This window comes from Sebastes fasciatus, chromosome 23 (genome assembly GCF_043250625.1).
Source record: "Sebastes fasciatus isolate fSebFas1 chromosome 23, fSebFas1.pri, whole genome shotgun sequence".
NCBI lineage: Eukaryota > Metazoa > Chordata > Actinopteri > Perciformes > Sebastidae > Sebastes > Sebastes fasciatus.
Window position 1 is genome coordinate 7,686,516 of NC_133817.1, and position 26,270 is coordinate 7,712,785.

The following is a 26,270-nucleotide window of genomic DNA, read 5'->3' on the forward strand; positions in this document are numbered from 1 at the left end:
CCAACAAAAGGAGCTGATATTTAACCAGTCGTGACAAATTTCTTGGCAAATATACAAAGAAATATAACAAAACATTTGACTCCAAAATTTGTAACCTCATCTAATCGTACTCATAGTGCATCCGTGGCTCCTAATACTGACCTTAATGTTCTGTAAAGCACTTTCATCTCCCACTGTTTCATAATAATAATCCCATAATAGTACGATAGGGGTTTATTTATGCTTTATTGCAGTTCTGAGCTTTAACTCAGAAGAAATTAACTTTATAACAATCTGGAGACGATAACCTGCTGATTTTAAATCTCCCCTTTGGTTCAGGAGCTCAGTCTTTGTCGATCCATGTGACGTTTCTGAAGCTCAGAATGAGGATTTAAATCATCTAAAAGTGATTTTTAATGTATAATCTGTCACTTCAGGTTGTTTGCCAGAGTATAACAAGGCTTTATTCCCAGTGTAACACTGTCTGTGGTGGTTTCGCTTACCCAGCTGATTTCCAGTGAAAGCCTATGGATGATACGCTCACTGTATAGCCACATCCTCAACAGCATACCTCCTCCTCCTCCTCCTCCTCTTCCTCTAGAACTTGAAATCGAGCCATGCAGCATTGATTTTTTTCCCCCCTCACCGCAAAACCAAAACGCACACGACCATTTCATCCTTTCTGTTTTGTCAGTTTTGTTGCCTGAAATGTAAAACGTGTCGCGGTGTTGGTTTCCCACCTCCCAGCTGAAGGACGTTCAGAGCGGTCCGGCGGCGGAGCGGCGAGGTCAGGGGTCAGGTTTTCAGAAGTAGCAGTACAGAGTGGAGGTTTGACAGACGATCAAACCACCATTTTTCACGTTGAATCATCTGTAAACAAGCTGGAATCAGACCTGAGCATAAATGAGTGTTTCTCCGTACCAGAACTCCTTTCTGAGGACATTTTCTTCACCATTAGAGTGACACTTTTATCTAAATGGGACTAAACGACAGCAGTCCGGGAGCCATGCGGAATGGCCGCGGCCTCTCGGACCAGTGGGCCGAGTCGGTGGTGGTCCGGCCTCGAACCACCGAGCGCCACATCACGGTGCACAAACGGCTGGTGCTGGGCTTCGCCCTGTCCATCCTCACCCTCATCATCGTCACGGCGGTGGCCGTGGTGCTCAGCGTCCGCTTCGAGGAGTGCGGTGGACAGAATCACGACGGGGCAACGGGGGAGTCGGGCTCGCGGGGCACCGGAGGGTCAGCGAGGTTGAACGGGAGCAGAGGGGAGAGGACGGGAGAGAGGGGGGACGACGAGGCGGTCCAGCCGTGGAGGAACTCCAGGCTGCCGGGATCGCTGAGGCCGCGGCACTACGACCTGCGGCTCGCCGTCTACATGGACAACTTCACCTTCTCCGGGGAGGTCAGCATCGAGCTGGAGTGCATCAACGCCACCCGGTTCATCGTGCTGCACGCCGACCGCCTTGAGGTACGGTGGCCTGTACGGGTAGGAATCTGTAGAAATCTTTGGTAAACATGAACGCTCATGATATCTGTGATGCGGCAATGTCAGCAAACCGTATCAGTTTGATTCATAGAAACGGCAATTCCTTCATGACCTGATCACAAAATATATTCAGCCAATCTCTGCAAAATGGCGTTGGTTTGGTGGCGTTGCGGCTTTTCTCAGGTCGTGCGGTGGCTATCGTTGGTACTAGATGCTAGATTCTTTTGAGGTTAAACGGATCAGACTGTTCTCATACAGCGTTCGTAGTTATACCTACGGAAACAAATGCACTGTAATCCATTTATATCCCACAAAATCAATTTGTATGTAATCCACGTAATCGTGAACGAGGAAGTATAAAGAGCGACAAATTCCGTGTAGGGAGGAGGTCGGGTGAACGTTGATTTATTTGCCATGTAACTTCCGTACTTCAGTAACGCCACTTCCGTAGTTATTGTAACCCAAATCACGATCTTTTCCTAAAGTTAACTAAGTCGTTTTTTTGCCTAAACCTAACCAAGTTGTTTCCTGTGAAGACGGAAGTTTATTTTGAAAATACTGTATGCATGTAACGAGAAGAAATTGACACGTGTTGTTGGACATTCGTAGAAAAACTGATTATAAAAGAGGAATAACTTTTCGTAAGATATCATATGACCTGTTGTATGAGGATACGTTGCTTGCAGCATGATGTTCATTTAGTAAATTATGGTCACATTTAGTTGTCTGCGTTGTCCGGTCTGGGAGCTGTCTGTGTTCTCGTCTTAGAACTTTAACCCTTTCACAGTGTGTTTTCAGTTCATAAAATTAATTGTAACATTTTGGTCGCCTAAAAAACCAAGATGGCAACGTCTAAAAACCTAGATAGTGATGACCAAAATGCCGAACTCGAGGCTTCAAAACCGTAGTCCACAAACCAATGGGTGACATCACGCTGACTACGTCCACTTCTTCAACTTCATACAGTATGGTTGGTGTACAAGATGAAGTACGTGTTTCAGAAATATCCAAATTATTTTGCTTTACCACATAAATATTACTTTTTTTGTATGAAGTGCAGAGAGTTATCACGCCAAAGAGTATAGAAGCAAAGCGACGAAACTCCTGTGTTTTTTTTACATCAGATGCTGCCGTCATTTTGGACTGAAAACGTTAATTATGTTTAGAATGTTTTATTGTTCAACACAGGACATTTCCGCAGAATATGACAATAGAATAGAAATAATTCTGTTTTACTTTTGTACGGCACTTTGTAGGTGTCAGGTAGTCACTTTCAGTCCAAAATGGCGGAAGCGTAGCTCGGCTGCTGGGCGCTGATGTTGCAAAACAGGATGGTGTCTTTTTGCATGGAAAAAAGTTTTCAGAAGGCGCTCAGGTGTTGGTTATTGTTTCTTCCCAACCCCTGAACTTCTTCAGTAGTTGTAGTGTTGGTGTTACAGCTGTAGTACATGACAGTGATTGAGAACTAGGCTACGTATACCTCCTACCGTTTCAGAGACAGGTGCATTGCTACCTGTGGATGTTCACAGTCTGATAACTTTCCTTATGCTTCTTTCCAAACAAAGCACCTTGTTTGCATCCTGATATCTGCTCTCTGCGTCGGAAACTCTCTAACAAAGAATGTTTATTCCCAGATTTGGCCTCAGAGATTTCCTTAACGAGACTAATTAACCGTCAAAGTTGCTGTTTCAGCTGAATTCTTCAAGACGAGCGCCGCGGTGAGAGAGAGAAAGCCTCAGAGAAAGCGCCTGATGATTTTTTCAGGCCCGGTCATCTCGGCTAATGTGAGAAGAGGATGAATCTGTCTAATTTGGGCAGAGGCCAATTAAAAACCCAGCGGCTCCCTTTTGTGTTTGTATGTGAGCACTCTGTGAATTAAGAGGTGTTGTTGGGCGCCAGGCAGGTCTCCTGAGGTACCCGGGCATGACAGTTTTTCTTTATGAAAAGAAAAAAACAAATGTGGATAAAAATACAACCTGCTGGTAGAAAGAGCAGAGAAAAAACACTCCTGCAAGGAGCGCTTTATTCTCCGAGTCAGAGAAATGTCACGAGCACCAAATGCATTCGACATTCAACAAAGCTAAAGTAGAAAAAAGGCCGAAAGCATCATTATGGTGGTTTTGTTTTATTACATGAACTACAAATCCTTAACAAGTCGTGCTGAGAAGAACCCGAGGCAGCGATTGGTTCCGCCTCGGTGACTGACCAGATCACAAAACACATTAATAAAAGATTTCAAACAGGAACAATGTGTGCCGTTAAACTGTCCTGACAGTGATGAGTTGAGCTGCGAAATCAAAGCCATCAACAAACAAACACAATTAAAAAGCAATTTTGGTCGAGTGGAGCACTTGAAGGCATCACGAAGCGCGGCGCCGCGTTCGCTGACTCGCCAGAAAACCCCGTCGAAAAGCCTCCTTTTAATCCCCGACGTTTCCTCTGTGTGTCAGCAGCCTCTCTGTTCCTATCGATCACTTCATTCATCAAAGAAGAAACGCACACAAGCGCACACAAAACGCACACACACTCAGCATCTGATTGGCTGAGGAGCGCTGATGTGTGACAACAAAGAGACCCAGAGGTTCCTAATGGTTCCCACTGTTGCCGGGCATGTTCCCATCATGCACTGCTGCTCATCTCAGAGGGTCAAACCTCAGCTCTCCGTCTCTGCTTAATGATGACTGTTTCTCCCCTCCAGTTTTCATTAGTTTCATCAGTCTGCAGGTGCTGCTGTAGATTTCTCTGGTTCTTTTTCTTTACAGCGTATTGATGTTAATATGATGTGATGCACAGAGAACATTTTAAGGGTGATTGTAAGGTAGAATGAACTGACAATGAGCATCAAACTGGAGGAAATAAACATACAGAGGATGATTTACTGACACATAATGCAGAAATAATATATAAAATATACAAATAATACGCATTTGCTTGCGAAAGAGTTACTTTGTACTTAATTTAAAACACGTCCGTCTCTCTACCTTCAACACCTGCTGAGACACTAAGTGAAATGTTGTGATTGTCGCTGTTGTTTGACTACAACATTTCTCAGTTAAGTTGTCAGCTAATATCTGTTTATATAATGTGTGTGCAGTCTGCAAGGTTGTGTTTGAACTGTATTAATGAGTTTACATTATCAAGACGCAATTTCTGTACACGTGAGGCCTGACAGACGGGTTGAATCAGCATTGGGATATTAGCACATATCCAAAAACTTGTTGATATCCGAGTCTTTCATCATGTTTAAAAGTAGGTGTGTGTTTCTCCTTCTTTTCCTTTGGGCAGTTTGCATCACTGAATGCATTATCTTCCACATTAAACATTAGAACGATCTTTACACTATGGACCCACTCATAAAACATTGCCCTATAGCACAACCAGGAGTCAATAACTCCACAGAAAATCAGCTGAAATCAAATCTGTTTTTTATTTATTTGATGATATGAAACAGAGGAAATCTGAGTTTAGCATATATGAAGATTATATCAGAAGGAGAAGAGAAATATAAACTGGTTTTCACCAGTTTTTTGCTTTTTCCATCTATTGTTTCCCCCAAGGCTATAGTTATTAACCGTCTCATTGTGCAGAAACAAGTGGATAATCAGAGCTCGTAAATTGTTTTTGTAAATTGAACTTGTAAAAGATTAAGAATGGAGACTACCGAGCTACATCTACGAAAAATAGCAGCAGAAAAATGAACATAAAAATAAGAAGAAGAGTGAATGAGACTATAAATCATCATCTGACAGTTCATCATTCTACCTCCTCCTCTTCCTCCCTCCAGGTGGACAGGGTGTCCGTCACGGCAGAGGGCGGCGCCGGTGGCCGTCCCGCCAACAGGCCCGGCGGCGGAGCCATGCGCGTCCACCGCCACTTCCCCTACCCGGCCAACCAGATGTACGTCGTCGTTCTGCACCGCGAGATGAAGCCGATGAGAGTTTACCGGCTCAACGTGAGCTTCGACGCCGCCATCGAGGACGAGCTGCTGGGCTTCTTCAGGAGCTCCTACATCCTGCAGAGAGAGAAACGGTACGCACGCCCAAACACACACACACACACACAAACACACGCACACACACACATACACACACACACACTGAAACACAGTCATTTTTCCTGCAGCAGCAGGTGGTTGGACGAGAAAAGGTCAGAGCTTCACATCCACGACATTGATTAACTCAAACACACCGCTGTGTGTGTTTGTGTGTGTGTGTGTGTGTGTGTGTTTGCGTGTGTGTGTGCGTGTGTTTGCGTGTGTGTGTTCCACTTATCAAACCACTCACTCCCTCCTTATGAATTTCCCATAAGCCTCTGCTGCAGAGTTGTTTCCACATCAGATTTCTTCCCCTCGGTGCTGATGGGAAACAGACTGTGTGGAGATACATTTATTATTTCATGCATGAGTTTTGTGACTGTGTGGCCTCCATCTGTGTGTGTGTGTGTGTGTGTGTGTGTTTTTGTGTTACCGCGGCGACAGAACATTTTATCAACGTCTGTTCCACTTACTGTAGAAATACAAAGTCGTAGTTAATTGATGAAATCAGAAGGAGCTCACTTGTGATTGGACAGAGTGAAGTCAGGACCATATAAGGACGCTCTCGGGCTCAAACTTTTTAAGTTACACTTAAAGTTTTATTCACTCATTAAACATGCTGTGATTATGAAGGACGCAACCTGATAAAATAAAAATAAAAAAAAAAGAAAAAATATATAAATGACTTGATAAATTAATACATTTGTCATTAAATGTAGCAAAAATAATATTAAAAATAAATGTAGCCCTTAATTAATTGATAAAATGTGACATAAATTGATATTTCTGATTTAATTTGCTTCTTTATATATTTATCTTTGTATTAATTCCCTCATTTATTTTCTCTTCTGTTTAATTTCCCCTTTTATTTATTCATTTTTATTATTTTTTAAATGTATTTCTTCTTGCATTTTTTTTTTAATTTATTTGTGCATTGTTTTTATTTATTTATGTATTTTTGCATTTATTTTTTAGTCATTTATTTGCACTAATATGGCTCAGTCTCAACCCGTCAAAGTCTTGGTCTCGTTCTCGACACACTCTGGTCTTGGTCATAACTTCATCTCGGTTTAGTTGGTCTTTACAACAACACTGCTAATAACATGCAACCTCTTGTGTTTTATTTTGTTTTAAAACAATAGTTTTTGTTCAAAAGTCTTGACCTTAGAATGATACTGTGAGATAAAGTTACGATTAAAAATCTTTGTCTGATACTTCAAGACCGAAGCAGATTCTGTTGGACCTCCAATATTACTAAAACTCAATTAATTTTAAACCAGGCCTGTATGATCCATCAAATGAGACTTGCTTATTTACATTGACTCCATGTTTCCTTCCCTAATATTAGTGTAGATTTCTTGCATCATTGATTTCCTCATCGGCTTCCTCAGATTCACATCAGTCTTGTTTAGTAATTACAGCGGGTGTTTGCAGCAGATTTAATTAACCGTTGATAAAATAAGCTATTAGAAGCAGAATATTTTTACATAAAAATAACCAAGGAATGTAAATAAAATGTATTTTTGTGTCTCACAGTTAAAACCGAACACTTTAAACACACGTTTGCTGTAATCCCTCACCGATCAGGTCTGTAGTGGTCCCATATTCACTGGTTGCTGCTGTTTGGATCAATATGGGATCAATACAGCAGCTGATGGACCAGCAGAACAACCTGTTAGTTAAAGTTTAATGGTCCAGCCAAAGGAAACCTGCTTACAGTCCGCTTTGTGCACTCAACCGATATCTTAAACGTCACGTAGAGGATAAACCCAGTGTTTCAAAACACTCGATAACAACATGAGTGTTCAGGCCTGTGAGCATGTGCAAGAAATCACAGATAGTGTTGCTGTGAGAGCATAATATTAGAATAAATACATGTGAATAAGCCAGTTTCAAACACATGACTAACACCCCTTAAAGATGCCAGTCTACTGTAAATATGTTAATCTGATGACTAACCAGCAAAGCAAAGACACACAGGAAAAATAATCTTAATTTAATTCGTAGAAGGAGCTTTAAAATGTCAGATCCACACGTCGCTGTTCAGATGTCAGCTGTCCAGATAGCTGAGACTTGTGTGTGTGTTCAAAGCTCACTGTTAGTTTAAGGATTAGCTTCATGCAGCTGTGTGGCTAATGCTAACACACACACACACACACACACACACACACACACACACACACATGAGATTTGCTTAATATCCAGAGTTACTATGAACCCCAGGCGGGGCTTAAATGCTTAAATCCTGGGAGGGGAGGGGGGGGGGGGGGTGAGTTTGATGTTGTGGTGTTGTGGTTTGCTGTCGTCTCCCAGTGAAACCAGTCTGTAATGGTTCAGTGTGTCAGGACCGACTCCGCTGACCTGCTGATCACATGACATCACAACAGGCGCGTCAATACTCGGCTGATGTAAAGGAGGAAACTGGACCAGAGTTGTTATTGTGCTTCTCTACGCAGAGTCAGATTCACAGAAGTATCTTTAAGGTTTAAACTCTTCAAACTTTACTCTGAGTTCTGGTTTCTGACTATATATTTTTGACATGACTATCATAAAGATAATTGTGTTTGTATTAGGGACTGTATATTGGCAAGAATCTGGCGATACGATACGTATCATGATACAGGGGTAACAATTCAATATATTGCGATATATTGCAAATCTGATTTTAGAAAATCTGTCATATAGTATAAAGAGCACACCAAAAAATCTGAGTTAAAAAGTTTACTTTTTTTATGCAGAACAGTGAGATATTTTAGATATTTTCTTACACCCCAGAGTGTTCAGCTTCACATCAGTTCCCAGTTACTTTATAGCGCAAAAGACAGAAGCCTTAAGTTTTGTTTATACTCGTGCGAGACACCGTGGCGCGGGCCTCCGTAGACGGCTTTATGTTGAGTGTGGATGGAGCAGCTGCATAGCCTGGCACTGATCCATCCAAACACCATTCAGAAAACAAGCATTTTAAAAGCTTTTTGCTTGTTGTCTTGCGGACAGATCTGACAAAGCATGAATTCAGACTTTTTACTAATCAACATTATTATGTAGTTATTTCGGCATCATTTTGATCCGTTTATTGCAAATAAATCACAGCACAATCTGTTTATTTTGGGTTCATACTGCAGTAGCGACATGCAGCTTGCTAGATAGAGTCAGTGCAATGGCACTGTATGTGAATACAGCTCGCCGCCGGGTGATGTTATGAACCCAGACACGACGGCGTTTATGTTTTTCTGACATATCTGGGACTTCTACAACATGTACAAAGCAAGAGAAATGGATCTATGGAGACAAGCTCCTCCTCCTCTCCGGTGCGTCTAGATCGAATAGACACAAACGATACCGGCGGTCCAACTCGCGCCAGTAAAGTGGGGCGAAAATTTTCTTTGCTCTTGTGCGAATGCATCTTTACACCCCTACACCCAGGCTTTGACGACCTCGAGTGGAGGTTGGGACCCTCAGGTTGGGAACCCAAGTGAGTTAGAACTCAGCATGACCTCAGATCACAGCGGCTCATCGTCTTTCCAACTTTATTTCTAGCTAAAGTGGCATCTCATGTTTTATTCTTGCAGTGTATCCCGATGAAGACGCTGCTGAGTCGCATTACAGGTCCAACACCTTCAGCTTTAGTTGGTCGTTGAGCTCGTGCCATTAAAATCGGCCCCCTGTTGATAAAATGTTCCAGCTGTGAGCTTTAGAACATCACCGAGAGCTCCGACTTCTAAAAGAAACCCCAAAAAACAGCCGTTTCCTCCCCGTTCACATCCTGAGAGGAACTTCTTCATTAGACAGAGGCTGTTTTCTTTAACGAGGAGAGAAATTACAGCTAACGAGGAGAAGTAAGGCCGCTAACGAGGCACTGAGATGCTGGAGTGTTAATGAGAGAGATGGATGGTTAACGGAGGTTCTCCTCTTCATCACCAGTTCACTCTCTGGCTCTCTGCTTCTCATGGTTTCATCCAGAGATGCTTCAGATCGATACTGCTGCAGAGTGGCCGACGCTTTATAACATGGCAGTCAGCTGAAGCAGCTTAATATATGCATTCGTTCTCCAGCGCACAGAGGAGGAGGAACAGCTGTATAATAGAGGTCTTCATGGACCCACGATGTCATTTAGGACCTGAGAGGCGACTCTCTTACCTGAGAATGAAATTAACATGATTGCAGCGTTCAACCACTTCAGTCCAGAGTGAAATATCTCAGCTGCTATTGGATGGATTGCCTTTAAATTCATGAGACATTGAGAGTGAATCCTAATGACTGTGGTGTTCCCTCGACTCTTCATCTGACATCACCAACAGGTCAATATTTCCACTCAATCTCCTCATGTGTATGACAGGGGACCTCTAAAACTTATCTCTACAAGAAAACTTCACAATCACACATTTATTTCATCTGTTCAAAATGTACCTTAAAGGGAGATTTGTCAAGTATTTAATACTCTTATCAACATGGGAGTGGACAAATATGCTGCTTTATGCAAATGTATGTATATATTTATTATTGGAAATCAATTATCAACACAAAACAATGACAAATATTGTCAAGAAACCCTCACCCTCATGAAAAAAACAGTCAAATAATAATAAATAATCAAGTAAATAGTTATAATAGTATTCACATTTACTGGCGTTTGGTCGTCTCTTTCAGTCCAAAATGGCGGAAGCGTAGCTCTGCTGCTGGGCGCTGAAACGAACTTTCACTTCTTGGCAATATATGTTCTCTGGGGTCATGGTCCACGAAGAGGAACAGGAACATCCTCCTTCTCTCCTCTCTCTCCTCCTCCTTCCTTCTCTTATCTCCTACATCCTCACCTCCTCCTCCCTCCCTCCATCAATACCTCCTCAGCCATCAGTCACATGTTGTTATATATTTTACACCAAACATGATGAATCAGCCTCTTCACCGGCTTCCTGTGTAAAGCTATAGCTACACACACACACACACACGCACACACACACACACACACACACACACACACACACACACACACACACACACACACACACATACTGCAGTCTCCTCTATGTGAAAGCAGGGAATTGCAATTTGAGACGTTGCTTAAAGAGATCAGTGTCCTGTGTGTGTGTGTGTGTGTGCGTGTGTGTGCGTGTGTATCAGTTCTACATCTAACTGAAAAGCACCTGAGTCGACAGTTTCTCCTTCAGTAAAATCTCTGAATCTAAATGAGGTGTGTGTTTCCCTGAGTGTAAGTGTGTGTGTGTGTGTGTGTGTCATTCAGCGCCTGCACTCTTCTTCTGTGGTGTCTCCACACAAAGATAATGGCAAACATTACGGCAGGAAATGATGTCATTTTCATTTTTCTGTTCTTTGCGTTCAGGAGACGAAGCGACACGATGCCGCATGAATTCATGCATGAGTGTGTGTGTGTGTTGATGTGTGTGTGTTTATGTGTGTGTGTGTGTGTGTGTGTGTTTACGTGTCGTGGTTGTCCGGGGCAACGCTGTTGGCTTGGTTGTCAATCAGGATTACTGTGACAACAAGCGTTGCCTTGGCAGTTGACAATCTGCATGATGTCACGATGTGTGTGTGTTAATATTTGAGTTTATTGAGCTCTTATATAGTGTGTGTGTGTGTGTGTGTGTGTGTGTGTGTTTGTATTTGTTTGTGTGTGTGTGTGTGTGTGTATTTGTATAGTGTGTGTGTTTATTGTGTATTGTGTGTGTTACAGTCTAATAGATAGTCTCTTTATCTCGTCTCTCAGGCTCTATCCATTATTCTCTCTCTCTCTCTGTCTGCCTTGATCGCCCTCTGTTTATTATTCTCTCTTCCTCCCTCCATTTTTCACCTCCTACCTCCTCCCTCTTCTCCTCTTTCTCCTCTCTCCTCTCTCCTCTCTCCTCTCCTCTCTCCTCTCTCCTCCCTCTATCATCATCTCTCCACACCTTGTTTCAGATTCTTTCTTCTTCTCACTGACTCTGTTGTCACCTCTTCCTCTCTCTACTCCTTCTTTACCCCCTTCCTCTTTTCTTTCCTCCTTCTCCTCTTTTCCTTCCTCTTCCTCCTACCTCCACTCTCTCCTCTCCTCCTCTGGCCTTCACTCCTTCTTCCTCCTCCTCTTCTCCTTCCTCTCCTCCTCTTACCTCTACTCTTTCTCCATCTCATCTTTCTCCTCTCCTTCCTCTTCTTTTCCTTTCTCCCCTCCTCCTTCACTCCTTCCTCCTCCTCCTCTTCTCCTTCCTCTCCTCCTCTTACTTCTACTCTTTCTCCATCTCATCTTTCTCCACTCCTTCCTCCTCCTCTTCCTCCTCTTTTCCTTCCTCTGCTCTTCCTGCCTTCACTCCTTCTTCTTCTTCTTCTTCTTCTTCTTCTTGTTCTTGTTCTCTCTCTCTCCTCATCCTCACAATGCCTCCCTTCCTCCTTTACCCCTTGTCCTCCTCCTGCTCTTCCTCTCTTTCCACCTCTTCTTCTTTCTACCATTCCTTTTTCCTCCTCCTCTTCTTTTCCTAAATCTCATCCCTCCTCATATTTTACCTCCACTCTTTCTTCTCTTTCATCTCTTTCTTCCTTTCCTTTTACATCACACATCTTCTCTCCTTTCATCTTTGCCTACTTCTCCCCCTCTTCCTCGTTTTAGTCCTTTCTTCATGTTCTCCTCTCCATCGTTCTTTCTCTCTTCACTCCTCTTTTCTTTCTTTTCCACCTCTTTTCTTCCCTTTATTAATCTAGTACTCTTCCTCCTCCTTTCCTCCTTCTCACTCCTCCTCGTCAATTCCCTTCACTCCTCTTGTCCTCTTTCTCATCTTTTTGTGTCTCCTTTTATTTCACCTCTTGCTCTCTCCTCTTATGTTCTTCTTCTTCTTTCCTCCTCTTCCTCCTCCTTTACTTCCAGTCCTCTCTCTTCTTCCTCCCGCTTCTTCTTCTCCAGCTCTCTCTTTTCTCTCCACACCTCCTTTCAGTTTCTCTTGTCTTAACTCATTCTTCATCTTACACTATCCATTGTCCTCCTTCAGTCCACCTCCTCTTCATCTTTCATCTCTCCCTCCTTTACTTCCTCTCCTCTCACATGTCCTCCTCTTCCTCACATCCCCTCTCATCCCCTACACCTCTCTCTTAGTCTTCATCCTGCTCCTCCTCCTCGCTCTTCATCAACTTCCCCTCCTCCTCTCTTTTATATTTCTCCTTCTTTTCCTCTGATCCCCTCTCACCTTCCTCTTCCTTTTCATCCTCCTCCTCCACCTCTTAGTCTTCTTCCGTTTCTCCTTCATCGTTCTCCTCCTCTGCCTCTATTATTCCTCTTTATCTTCCTCCTCCAGTAGTCCTCCTCTGTTGTGAATATTTAGAGCTTCACGGCGGTTTCTGATATTTTCCTCCTCTTCCTCCTGCTCACATCTTTCTTGTCCTTCACTTTTGTTCGTCTCCGTCTTTCATCTTCCACCTTCCCCTCTTCCTCCACCTGTGCTTTCTCCTCACCACCTCCTCCTCATCCTCCCGCTCTTACTCCTTTCATCTCTCCCTCCACAAACACCTGGAGGAAAGTTTCCAGAGGGATTATAACCTGCACTTTTAATTTGTCTTCCTGTTCCTGTCAGCTGACTGACAGACGGACGTAACAAAGCTCTGATATGAAAACGTTGAACTGAGCTTAAAGAAATCAGGAGGAAACAGAACATTTCCTCCTGTTTATTTTGGATTATCTCTGTCTCTGCGCGGAAGCTCCTTTTTCATCCTGAACAAGAACATCTGAAGAAGTGAAACTGTCTTCCTGTAGAAACTTCAACTTCAGAGGATTATCCTTTAACCATCCGAACTCTGATTCCACCTTAAATGTCTCCTCTGATAGCTGTGAAAGGTTCAAAGACTGAAACAAAATCCTGCTTTATAGCACAGCGTCACTCATCCTGGATGGATTTATTACAGTAGGTGTGTTGAAGCTGAATGTGAGAATATGATGAACTGGATTACGGGTCACTTCAGGGGTCATTCAGTTCTGTTTAACAATACATTGGATTTAATGACGTCATTTGGATTCAGGGCCAAATGTGGAGCAAATTGAGGTTCGTCCATATAACGATATATAATGTGAGAGTGTAGAGATCTGTCAGGCAGCGCTCTTCATGATGTGTTACAAACCAGTGAGCAGGACTGATTTATGGCAATATTGGAAATTGGACGTTATTTTGAGACACTTTTAGAGGTCTAAATGGATCTAAGTGGATCCTAGAACATTGAGATCCAATCTGAAATACGATGATAAAGTCTGGTTCAACAGCATCAGTCAATTCAGCAACTGCCCAAAAGCGACGTATCCTTTAAAGGGACTTTATGTAAGAATCGGTGATTGTTAAGTCAACGACAGTCAGCGTCCTGTTGCTTGTGCTCGCACTACGTTGACGCGAGCGAGCATTGGTCAAAACACACACAAGACTGAACGTGTTTGACAGGCATCATGTTGATTAACGTTAGCAACATTAGCAGCTAAAAGCCCAATATCACTTTATATTTCACCTGCTTGGCAGTAATGTTAGCTTCCCAAACAAAGGTCCCTCCATGAATCGAAGGCCCGGCCGATGTTGATCCTAGTTTTCCCCCCGTCATCAGTCACATTCCTGTTTCACTGATGGGCTTCACCAGATAAAACTTATTTTTTTTGTGCTTCCGTTGCACACTGTTAGCCCTGTAAGAGGTGCTGAAATTAAAGGCACTTGTGAGCGCACATGACTTCACATCCGATGGATTTTCTTGGAAAAGCGTCCCGCAGCAGTCTACAGGCTGAACGAGGAAACCCAGAAAGTCGCGAAAGGTCTATTTTTTTAGGTTAGGTTACAATCAGTTCACACATTGGCAAAGCAAATTTGCATACAGTCCCTTTGAGTGAAAAAGCCTTCTAGCAATCGTAGTGATTATGCACCCAATAAGCCTGTTATCAGCTCATTAAATGTGCATTATCAGTTCTTATAAGCCTCATAGATGTCGGTACATTGTAAAAGTGAAAGAGAAATTTAAAAGCAACACGTTTTAACATGTAAAACTGAATAAAACATCACAACTTCTTTACTTTTAGACAACCCTTTTTCGTCCATTTGGAGTGTGTTCGCTGTATATAAGAGTGAATGACTTTTAAGATCGTTTGCAGCGCTGAAAATATCTTCATTGTCATCGCATCCATTTGAAGTCCTTCTGAACGTCTTCCTTTAATTTGACAATAACACCGTTCTGTTGTTTCTCTCTCGAAGGTACCTGGCGGTGACCCAGTTCAGTCCGATCCACGCCCGGAAGGCTTTCCCCTGCTTCGATGAGCCCATCTACAAGGCCACGTTCTCCCTCACCCTCCGCCACGACTCGCAGTACACCTCGCTGTCCAACATGCCCGTGGAGAGCAGCTCGCTGTCGGACGAGAACGGCTGGCTGACCAACCGCTTCGCCCGCACGCCCCGCATGTCCACGTACTACCTGGCCTGGGCCGTCTGCAACTTCACCTACAGAGAGACGACGAGCGACGGCGGCGTGACGGTCAGTCTCAACACACACACACACAACGAAATGTCAAACAGATTTCCAAAAAGTGTAAACCGCTCCCAACATTTCTGGTGCTCTTATGTACATTTCAAAACGCTGCGATCTTTACATAATGATCTCAGTATGTACCAAATACCAAATATTGTTTCTTCTGTGTCGTCGAGCTTCCTCTTCTTTCATCATTTCTGCTCCCTGTCTCTTCTTCTGGGACTCCTGTTTGTCTCGAGGCTGAGAGACAGAAAAAACAGTGATGTGATGAAACCTGTGTGGATGGAACAGGAAATACAGAAGCTCGTTATTTCGACATGATGACACATTTCTAAACTGTGTTTCTTGTCATTAAATCCTCATGTGCGGAATTAAAACACTAAATATCTTCAGGTAATATTTGACATAATGAATCAGGAAGTAACAGGGGATGTTACATGTCTACGTCTATAGAGGCAGCAACCTCCAGGTCTGGGAAGTGAAACCAATGCTGAAGTGCCTTAAACTTCCTCTGGTTTCTAAAAGAAGTCTGATTGTATAGAAGTCTCTGAGAAAATGAGCCGACGTCTCACTTGATTTATTACCTCAGTAAACATTGTAAACATGAGTTTATGGTCTCAATCGCTAGTTTCAAGTCTTCTTCAATACAGCATGATGTTCATTTAGTAAATTATGGTCCCATTTAGAGTCAAATAGACCATAAAGCAGAGGATGCTTTAGGGCGGGGCTACCTTGTGATTGACAGGTTGCTACCACGGTGTTGTCCGGTCTGGGAGTTGTCCGTGTTTTCGTCGTAAATTATAACATTTTGGTTGCCTAAAAATGTTTTATTAAGCATTCGGTTGTACTTAGCTTCACCCTCTCGTGTCACTTCTGGTTGCAAAAACCAAGATGGTGACAACCAGAATGCCAAACCCGAGGCTCCAAAACCGTAGTCCACCAAAAATAAATAGATAGACTTAGTTGATCCCAAATTGTGAAATTATTGTGTTACAGCAGCAGGTTATCCAGGCAATGTAGTAACCGTAAATACACAGTAAATATACATATCAACAGTAGAAATATACAGTATATAGAATCCACAATATAAAGAATAATACACTATAAATATACCAAACTACTACATATAACGTATGAAATATAAAATATAAATATAGGATAACATACTATATACAATTTGTTGCATTTAAAATAAATAATTAATAATAAAAAATAATAATTGAAGGATCAAAACCGAGTTGAGACAGAAAGCGTAAAGCTGAGAGTCGTCTGTTAGACGGCGGTGAGGAGTTGTAGGGTTATTGCTTCGGGCAGGACAGATTTCCTATATCGGTCCCTGTGACAGCAAACTAAAAGTAGTTTTAATAAGGAAGTGATATATGATGGCAAGTTGCCATTAAGGGCTTTATAAATAAACAGAAACCAATGCCTGTCACGTCCTACTATTAGAGAGGACCACCCAACCTTTTCATACAAGATGCAATGATGAGTAGAATAGCTGTCAGCGGTAATAAATCTAAAGGCGGCGTGATAAACCGAATCTAAAGAGTGGAGGCAGAGGCGTGTCTATACATAACATCACTGATAACTTTAAATCTTATTCTGTGACTCAATACAAAGTGAGAAAGTTACGTTAAGTTAACTATAACATTTTAGTTTAAGTATAAATTGTCTATTGTGATCTTGATAAAAATGTCACATTCATGTTGTCATCACATGAAAACAATGAATTATATCTCCAGAAAATATCTTAATTAAATGACAAGGACAGCTGGTTTAAAATACTACAGATGAACACCATTCTCCGTCTCTAGATAATGAGTGACTCTAAATCTTGATAGCAGTTTTAATGTCTCCGGATGATATAATGAAGTCAGATAGCAGAATCTGTTATCTTGGTAATTAAGATGGGAACTCTAGATAACAGTTTGGTATCTTGAGATTAGAGATAATTAACTTGCTTCTGTACCGAGGTCGACATGGATTCATTACCTCCTTTTCTCCTAGCTGATGTGGACGTTATATTGTCCCCGAATATGGGGACATTTTGGTGGTTTGGATCAGGTTTTTAGGCGTCCCCCTTCAACCGAAATTCGGAAACCAGTGCCTCCAGGTTTTCAACACAGGGCAAATATTGTTATAAGAATTGGTAGAGGATAATATCACTGATCCAGGGATATAAAAAGTAATGTCCCAAAGTTCATATTTATGTTTTTTTTCCACTCCCATGTTGATAAGAGTATTAAATACTTGGTAAATCTCCCATTAACGTACAATTTGTACAGACAAAAATCAGAATCTATATGTTTGCCATGGATTCAGTGGATTACGCTGGGGACCCAACATTTTTTTAGCTTATATTTGTTTACATATTGGCAAATTGGCACCATTAAAAGTATGCCGATTTATCTATTACCTGTTGCAGTTTGTAATGTACCCATGGATGTATACAGACTACTATCACTGGATTACTTTGATACTGAAGAAAACTTAAAAACGTGATTATTCTCAGGCAAGTTCTGCAGTTATAAGGCGCAACTTTTTTCTCTGTTTTCTAAGCAGGTTTATGGATATTTATTAGCAGTAGACACTAGAGAAAATGACATCCTCTGAAAGTGAAAGCCACACTGAATCAAAAAATATGTGTAGCATGAAAATGTGTTCAGATTTGACTGAGTTATGACTCCAGAAACAAGTGTGATTAACGACTAATCGCAGCAATCGGGCACTAAGGGTTTTAAAGTACCATCAATTAAAAGTATGCTGAATCATCTATTAGCATCTCCTGTTTGCAGTGTACTCATGGATGTACACACAACTATCACTGGATTACTGTGATACTGAAGAAAACTTAAAAATATGATTATTCTCAGGCAAGTTCTGCAGCTATAAGGCGTGTCTTTTTTCTCTGATTTTATAATCAGGTTTATGGACGTTTATGAGCAGCAGACATTAGAGAAAAGTGTATCGTCTGAAAGTGAAAGTCACACTGAATCCAAATATATGTGTGGCATGAAAAAGTGTTTAGATTTGACTGCGAAAACGAGTGTGATTTATGACTAATTACAGCATTTGGGCACTAAGGGTTTTAAAGTACTTTAATTGTGCCACAGCTGCTGCTGCTGACCGCGCGGATAAGCAGCCAAACAAAAATAAATTACTTCCACCTGAATGAACCTGTCCCTTTCACCTCACACGGTGTCTTTGCCTCTCGATTTGAAAAACAGATTAATTATTAATAATTGAAGCTAAGAATCGGATCCAGCTGCGACCTGGGGAGCAAGGCTGCTCTATATATTTCAGTTCTACGCTGTTTATCATGTCCATCAGGTCCGTTAGGAGTCTGATTTGAAAGTCAAAATCTTCCACTGGTGCTGGACTCGGCTGATATCCCATCTTCCCTCTAACAACCATAACATTTAAAAACAGAAAAATATGCACATGCACGCGTCCGACGCTCCTGTACAAGGACAAATACATATACGACCTTGTTTCCCCTCCTCCTCCTCCTCCTCATCCTCTTCTTCTTCTCCTCCTCGGATCGTCTCTCTATCAGTGTAATTACAGCTCATCCATCTCGTCTGCCAGACACTCAAGGACTCAAGACAAAGCTCTCCAACACACACACACACACACACACACACACACACACACACACACACACACACACACACACACACACACACACACACACATACACACACACACGCACTAGGCCTGTGCCTCCTTGTTACTGAAAGATAATTTTAGTGAAATGCTGTTTTAATGACAAATCATATCTGGGTCATTTATAACCATCACCAGCCTCCACCACTGTGTGTGTGTGTGTGTGTGGGGGGGTGAGTGGGTGGTGATATTAGGGTGGAATCAGTCAGGCTTATGAGTTTTAGTCTTTGTAATGAATACATTAATCTATTTTTTTGTCTTCCTTGCATTTTAAGTAAAAAAAATAAGCTTCTATTATTTCACATTCATCAGAGGTTGTGACTCTGGTTCTGCTTCAGGTGACTCTACAGGTGTGACCGCTTTACTTTTTCTGGCAGTACATCGTGAACATTTAGAAACATATTTTGTTCATCCATTTGGCCATGTTGGGGCCTTTCTTATCTGCAGTCTACTTGTTCTCCCTATAGTCTGTCTTCTGATTGTCTGTCTGTGTATTAAGGCTGCACAATTAATCAAATTTTAATCACGTTAATGATTTTGGCTTCCCACAATTAAATGAATGACCGAATGCAGCGGCAATCAGTAGACGATTGAAGCCGGACGTTTTTCAGCAGTTATATATATGATTTTTTTTACCAGTCACACACACAAATGGAGCCGCGACATGATGGTTTTACGTCGGCACACGGCGGCAAAGTGAGTAACGTCATCCAAGTAAAAGAAATAAAGCTGTAATTTATCACAACCAAGTCCAAAATAAGCCGTGGAGGAGCAACATTAAAAACACTTGGAACAACTAACTTAATCAGACACTTATTATATTGTAATTCCTTCCCATGATGCTGCTCAGAGTAATCCCAGCACGGAGCACATTGTGGTGCATGCAAGCTATACTCAGTAAAATGAGTATTGGGCGATGGTGAACTATACCGTTATCATGATGCGTTCAAATTTAAGCTTGTAAAATGAAGTTTTTGGCGAGAAACTTGAATAAATCCAGTCGTTAGAAGAAGATGTTTAATCAGCAATATGAAATAGATAATAGAGATAATTATAATAACTATAGCTCTAAGCAGCTTATGATATATAATTAAGACTACTAATGACAATATTGTTTTTCAATCAGAGCAAATAATGAAATATAAATACAATCTTGAATTTCCTTATCATTTGAATTGTGCGTTTAGAGTTTTTGGAATGAAGCACAAATCGAAAGTGAAAGCTGTTTATTTAAATGTGAAATTGCAATAAAAATATTTCGTCCCTAATCGTGATAAATAATCATGATTTCAATATTGATCAAAATAATAATGATTATCATTTTAGCCATAATCGTGCAACCCTACTTTGACCTCAGCAAGACGTCCGCATGGTCGCTCTTCCTTCACACAGGTAGCGATTCCACTCTGTAGCTGTTTTTTACTGGCGTGTAGTGGTATTCGGTATTTCCCCCGTGGAGCTCTCAGTGTTGATGGAAATCAGCCATAATGTGCGACCTGTGCTCAGTCGGGACATATATACTGTATATATGTTAACCCTGTGATGGAGTGACGACGTGTCCTCTGCATTTCGGCCTCCAGCCTCCTGCGATCCTGCGATCCTGCGATCCTGCTCACGATAAGCCGGCACACATAATAGATTAATGGATTTTCCAGGATATCAGGACGTGCTCCCATTTCCCACCAGCCCACACTACTTAGCTGATGTTTCCAAGATATGAGAGATTAGCAAATTACTGAGTAATTCATACACTTACAGCTCTGTACGATATTACTCAGAGACATTAAGCCTCTTCCAAACACTCATATTCTGGATGGTTTTGAAGTAGAGTCCTACATCACGCACTATGCATCATTACAAGACTCCAGACTAATTTAATTAATGGTTAAACTAAAGTATAGCGCTTATTCTACCGCCTTTTCCACCCTGGAGAGCCTGCACACTGTTGATTCAATAACTCCTCCTCATAGTGTCCACTGTGACCTATGTTGGTCCTAATTTACTTCATTTAAATGTATTAATTCAGTTGTGTGAACTCCTGAGGTATTTCTTGCATTAACATGGGATAATCCCAAATGAAATGCATTCATTGTAATTTTTCTGAGCACAAAACTTCTATATAAACTGCTCAACCGTCCTGTTTTGCTCTTCTGAGTCCACAGGGATCTGATATAAAGAATCCCCCACTGGCAAATTAAATCTGCACATTAATTAAAATCAATCAAGTTGCAAGAAAACAATAACAAACTAGAAATGTGTCCTCAGTAGAGTTCAGATCTCCACCAGGTGTGTCTGTAACGATCACTGATGTTTGATTGAATGAATTCAAACCTCAGCTGTCTAACCTCCCCGTCTAGACCGCAAACGTATCAGACGTATTTTTCACTCGCTCGTCTCACACAACAGATATACTCTCATTTTAATCTACACAGCTCCATGCAGGCATCCATTTCAGCTGTGTCTCATGGGCGTAGCTGCGTTCTGTGTTTTCGTCTTAGAACTTTAACCCTTTCACAGTGAGTTTCCTGTTCATCAAAGTTAATTTTAATTTTTTTTTGCTCGCCTAAATGTCTTATTCAGCGTTCGGTTGTGCTTAGCTTTTTGGTGACAACCAAAAACCAAGATGGCGACGGCCAAAAACCAAGATGGTGAGTGCCAAAAGCCCAAATGGCGACGACCTAAAACCAAGATGGCGACGACCTAAAACCAAGATGGCGACTACCGAAAACCAAGATGGCCACAGCCAAAAACCAAGATGGCGACAGCCAAGAACCAAGATGGTGAGGGCCAAAAGCCCAAATGGCGACGACCTAAAACCAAGATGACGACTACCGAAAACCAAGATGGCCACAGCCAAAAACCAAGATGGCGACAGCCAAGAACCAAGATGGTGAGGGCCAAAAGCCCAAATGGCGACGACCAAAAACCAAGATGGCGACAACCAAAAATCAAATGGCGACGACCAAAAACCAAGATGGTGACGAACAAAAACCAAGATGGCGACTACCGAAAACCAAGATGGCCACAGCCAAAAACTAAGATGGCGACAGCCAAGAACCAAGATGGTGAGGGCCAAAAGCCAAAATGGCGACAACCAAAAATCAAATGGCGACGACCAAAAACTAAGATGGTGACAGACTAAAAATCAAGATCGTGACGAGCAAAAACCAAGATGGCGACAGACTAAAACCAAGATGGCGACTGCCAAAATTCCAAACTCGAGGCTTCAGAACTGTACTCCACAAACCAATGGGTGACGTCACGGTGACTGTCTGTTTCTTATATACAGACTATGGACTGGCAGAAATAGCAATAGAATCATAGCTGCATTATATCACGGGGTTGAAGAAAGAACATTTTGTCAGTTTGAAGAGCAGCTGTGATTGAAGAGCTGATAATTAATTGAGGACGATTAAATGATTGAAAAGTGTTCATGCTTTCACTGCAGGAGCTGTGAAGAACACATGAACATAGTGAATAACTCAGTCGTCATGATGATGAAATGCTTCAGATCTTCCCCTGATGAATGTTGAATGAATGAATGTAACTTTCATTAACGTTGGCCACAACACTGGAGGGACAGATTTTAGATTAACAGTGGTATTGTACCAGTTTTTAATATCAGAATATGACTCTACATGCAGACAAAGAGAGTGTGCAGGGCATGAGGAGGATCCGGGAAGCAGCACATGCATATTTTCCTATTAACAAACAGTTTTCTGGATCCTCTCTCTGTGCGTCTCTGTTACAGCATCGCTCTCATATTAAAATCCTTGTATGAGCCTGAAGGCAGCGGAGACGCTGCTGTCTGTTTGCAGAGTAGCTTCCTCTGACAGAAACATTAATCCTCCCATCCCTCCATCCTCCTCCTCCAGAACCTCTGAAAGAAACAGCTTTATATGACGGAGGGAAGAAAAAAAAAATCACCCGTCTCCATATTCTTCATAACGGCTGAAACAGCTTCATGTGACAGAAACATTCATCCTTCCATCCTCCTCAGAACGGCAGAAAGAAAAGAAAAGCATCAGTCGGCATGCTGGAGGTTTCCCAGAGCAGGAATTTAGTCTCTGCATAAATGATGCAACTTAGCCTGCAAACAAATCAATGTGCTGTGTTTTTACACTCGGAGATAACCTCATGTGAATCATAATGTAGATAGCTAAATAATAACTAGAAAATGTGTTTTCTGCCTCAGTAAAAGTCAATATCGTGTTCCTAATGTGTTGCTACTTGATTGCTAAGGTGACACAAGATGTTTCCTTGGGCTAGTGCGGCACATTATATGATCATTTCCATTTCTTATGCACATTTAAGTCAAGAGAAAAAAATAAATTTCCATTTGCTGCATCTCTGTATTGCATTTTCAAACAGATATATACACCATGTTAAAACCCTGTTGAATATGCAGTTTTGCCAGATACGATTGGTGGTGCATGTCAGCTCCAACCCTGTTTCCTAGACATTATATTTATGTACAACTACTTTTCAACAGAAAATACGTTATGAAAGAAACATAATGCCGACCGGATTTTCCATTAACACAATGAGGAAATGTTGTAATTCATGTATCTGCCAAGTCTCCAAATGAGTTTATACTGATCAGTAAACATGAAAGGAATACTGAACAGGCCTACGGGGCACAAGCGCCGGGGGCCCCAAATGGCCTTCAGCTACAAAATGTCACTCAAAGAGACACGTACCAACCAGGACGAGACTTGAAATGACCACAAAGAAACATAAAATGTCTAAAAAGAGAAACAAAAGACCACAAAATAGACGCAAAACAACCATAAAAAGACAAAACAATCACAAGGAAACCAAAACAACCACAAAGAGACAGAAATGGCCACAAATAAACGTCAAATTACTACAAAGAGACACTAAAACAACCACAAAGAGACATAAAAAGACTACAAAGAGATACAAAAACACTACAAAGAGATACAAAACAACCACAAATAAACATAAAATGACTACAAAGAGACACAAAAAGACTCCAAAGAGATACAAAACAACCATAAATAAACATAAAACAACTACAAAGAGACACAAAGAGACGCAAAACAACCACGAATAAACATAAAATGACTACAATGAGACACAAAACGACTACAGAGTCAGAAAAAGATTCCAAAGAGACGCAAAACAACCACCAAGAGATACAAAATGACCATGATTACAAAGACGTGCAAAACAGCTGTAAAGAGAGTCACGATTATAAAAACGGTACGAAGTGCGCTGGATTTATAACACGAGACAAAACGAGAGCATCATTGTGAAACGGAATGCGGCGCTGTAATCGTTTTATCTCGATTATTTTGTTTTCATAATCATTGGAAGCCAAAATATTAAATTCGCTAGCCCTCGTGAGGGTATCTGGGATGGTTGTTGCTTGGTGGTTGCTAGACTGTTCAAGGTGATTTGTAAGGCGTTGGTAGATGGTTACTAGGAGGTTAGTTGATAGTTGGTTACCAGAGTGTTGTGGTTGGTGTTTACAATGTTAGAAAGTGGTTGATAGGGTGTCACCAGCTGGTTGCTAGGTGCTATGGTGTTGTTCTGTGGTTGCTAGGCTGTTCAAGATGGTTTCTAGGGTGTTGTTAAGTAGTGGTTCTTTAACATGTTATCTCCAAAACATCAACTTTTAATGAGTTAATAAAAACAAGTCACTTTACAACGTATTTTACTCAGAAAGCCAAATTTGGAGACAGAAGTGATGATTTTCGTAGGTCTTGATTTGTATTTGTCTAAACAGATTGAGTATTTGTTTAGATGCTTTATATGCAGACTTTACTATCTGCATTCAGCAGATGTTTACTATACATTAAATGCAGAGCCTGTCCCAATATCCAGTGATATAATCAGCCCTCATCGCCCGTTCTGACTGTAGGAATCATTTCATCATTCTTAGACATCCAGAAAAAGTTGGCAAGTCTTCAGAGTTCAAACAAATGAATGTATTAAAAATTAAATATGGAACACGCGCTGTAAACACAACACAAAGACTCAGGATAAAAGAACCATCTCCATCCTTCAGAGGATCTGAGCTGAAACTAAACAGATCTCCAGTTAGTCCGGGACACTTCCAGACTTCATTGTCAACTTCTTGTTTCCTTCACCTCGTTCAGACACCGTGTTGTCGGTATAATGTGTCTCTGTAAGAATCTCTGTTCCTGTAATGAGACGCTGTTCCTTCAGGGAGGATTAAAGTCTGACAGACTACAGACAGATAAACAAACAAACAGTGTGTGTGATGACCCACTGAGCAGCTCCTGCTTCAATAAAACCTCCATCTTGCAGCCATTTAGCTTGTTATTCCTTCATCTTCTGTAATTCCACCAACTGTCAGCGTCATAAAGCCGAGACTGTCGGTGTTTATCTGCCAGCTAATCGCCGCCGAGAGTCTGAATGTCAACAGGTTTCCGTCTGCAACACTTCTGCCTTTTAATAAGCCTCAACAGACGAGCTTGAGACGGCGTTGAATGTCACAGGAATTATTGTTTTCTTTAATGATTAATCTTATATTCACGTTCTTTATCGAATGTTAATGAGTTTTGCTTTCCTCCCAGAATCAAACTTGTAGAAAGTTTTGTGGGATTTAGTGTCAATGTCAGTCTTTCTTTGCATTCCTGTAATGATATTAAATGTCACATTTACATCCTATAATGATAATAAAGGTCACATTAACGCCCTATAATCATAATATACTGTTGGTGAGATTTTAAAATGATAAAGGTCACTTTAACATTTAATTATTATGTGACACGTTTAAAAGAAGACTTCACCCACAAGATGACCTTTTGTATATAAATGACTAAAGTCTTGTTAATGGGGTCTGCGTTTAACAAGTGCATTCTTTATAAACTGTATCATAAATGTTGTATTTTAGTGTATTTTCATCGAAATTTACAGTTACAGCTGTAGTTAGAGAGTAGGAGAAGACATTCAGTTGCATTTAGATTTTATACTAGGCGAGGATAGCAAACTTATTTTTTCTGTCATTGCATTGGAGTGGTAAGAGAAACTACAATGGATTCATATTCCTTAGTTTCTTATTAGGGCTGTCAAAGTTAACGCCGCTAATTTCTTTAACGCATTAACGCAACTTGTGATTTTTAGGTTGTAGAGGGCTCATTTTTAAAGCTAGAGTAAAGATACTGGTATCATATGAAACTAGAAAGCTATTGAATCCATTGGTACCAACCATGTCATACTAGCTTGTCGTGAAGGAGGTTAAATAACGCTCCAAACTTACGCTAAATTTTGGCGAGGAAAAACTGTCATGGCCATTTTCAAAGGGGTCCCTTGACCTCTGACCTCAAGATATGTGAATGTAAATGGGTTCTATGGGTACCCACGAGTCTCCCCTTTACAGACATGCCCACTTTATGATAATCACATGCAGTTTGGGGCAAGTCATAGTCAAGTCAGCACACTGACACACTGACATCTGTTGTTGCCTGTTGGGCTGCAGTTTGCCATGTTATGATTTGAGCATATTTCTTATGCTAAATGCAGTACCTGTGAGGGTTTCTGGACAATATTTTTTAATTGTTTTGTGTTGTTAATGGATTTCCAATAATAAATCTATACATACATTTACATAAAGCAGCATATTTGCCCACTACCATGTTGATAAGA

At 41.3% G+C, this 26,270-nt stretch overlaps 1 protein-coding gene across 1 annotated transcript in view; it reads left to right on the forward strand.

Annotated features, from left to right (window-relative positions):
- The window catches only part of LOC141762066 (thyrotropin-releasing hormone-degrading ectoenzyme-like), a 151,559-nt gene that overhangs the window by 25 nt on the left and 125,264 nt on the right, over positions 1-26,270 (forward strand). The window contains exons 1-3 of the mRNA XM_074625906.1: positions 1-1,450; positions 5,253-5,497; positions 14,696-14,972. The exon at positions 1-1,450 is cut by the window's left edge and continues 25 nt beyond it. Coding sequence (XP_074482007.1) covers positions 956-1,450; positions 5,253-5,497; positions 14,696-14,972 — 1,017 coding nt within the window. The 5' untranslated portion in view covers positions 1-955. The remainder of the gene's footprint in view (positions 1,451-5,252; positions 5,498-14,695; positions 14,973-26,270) is intronic.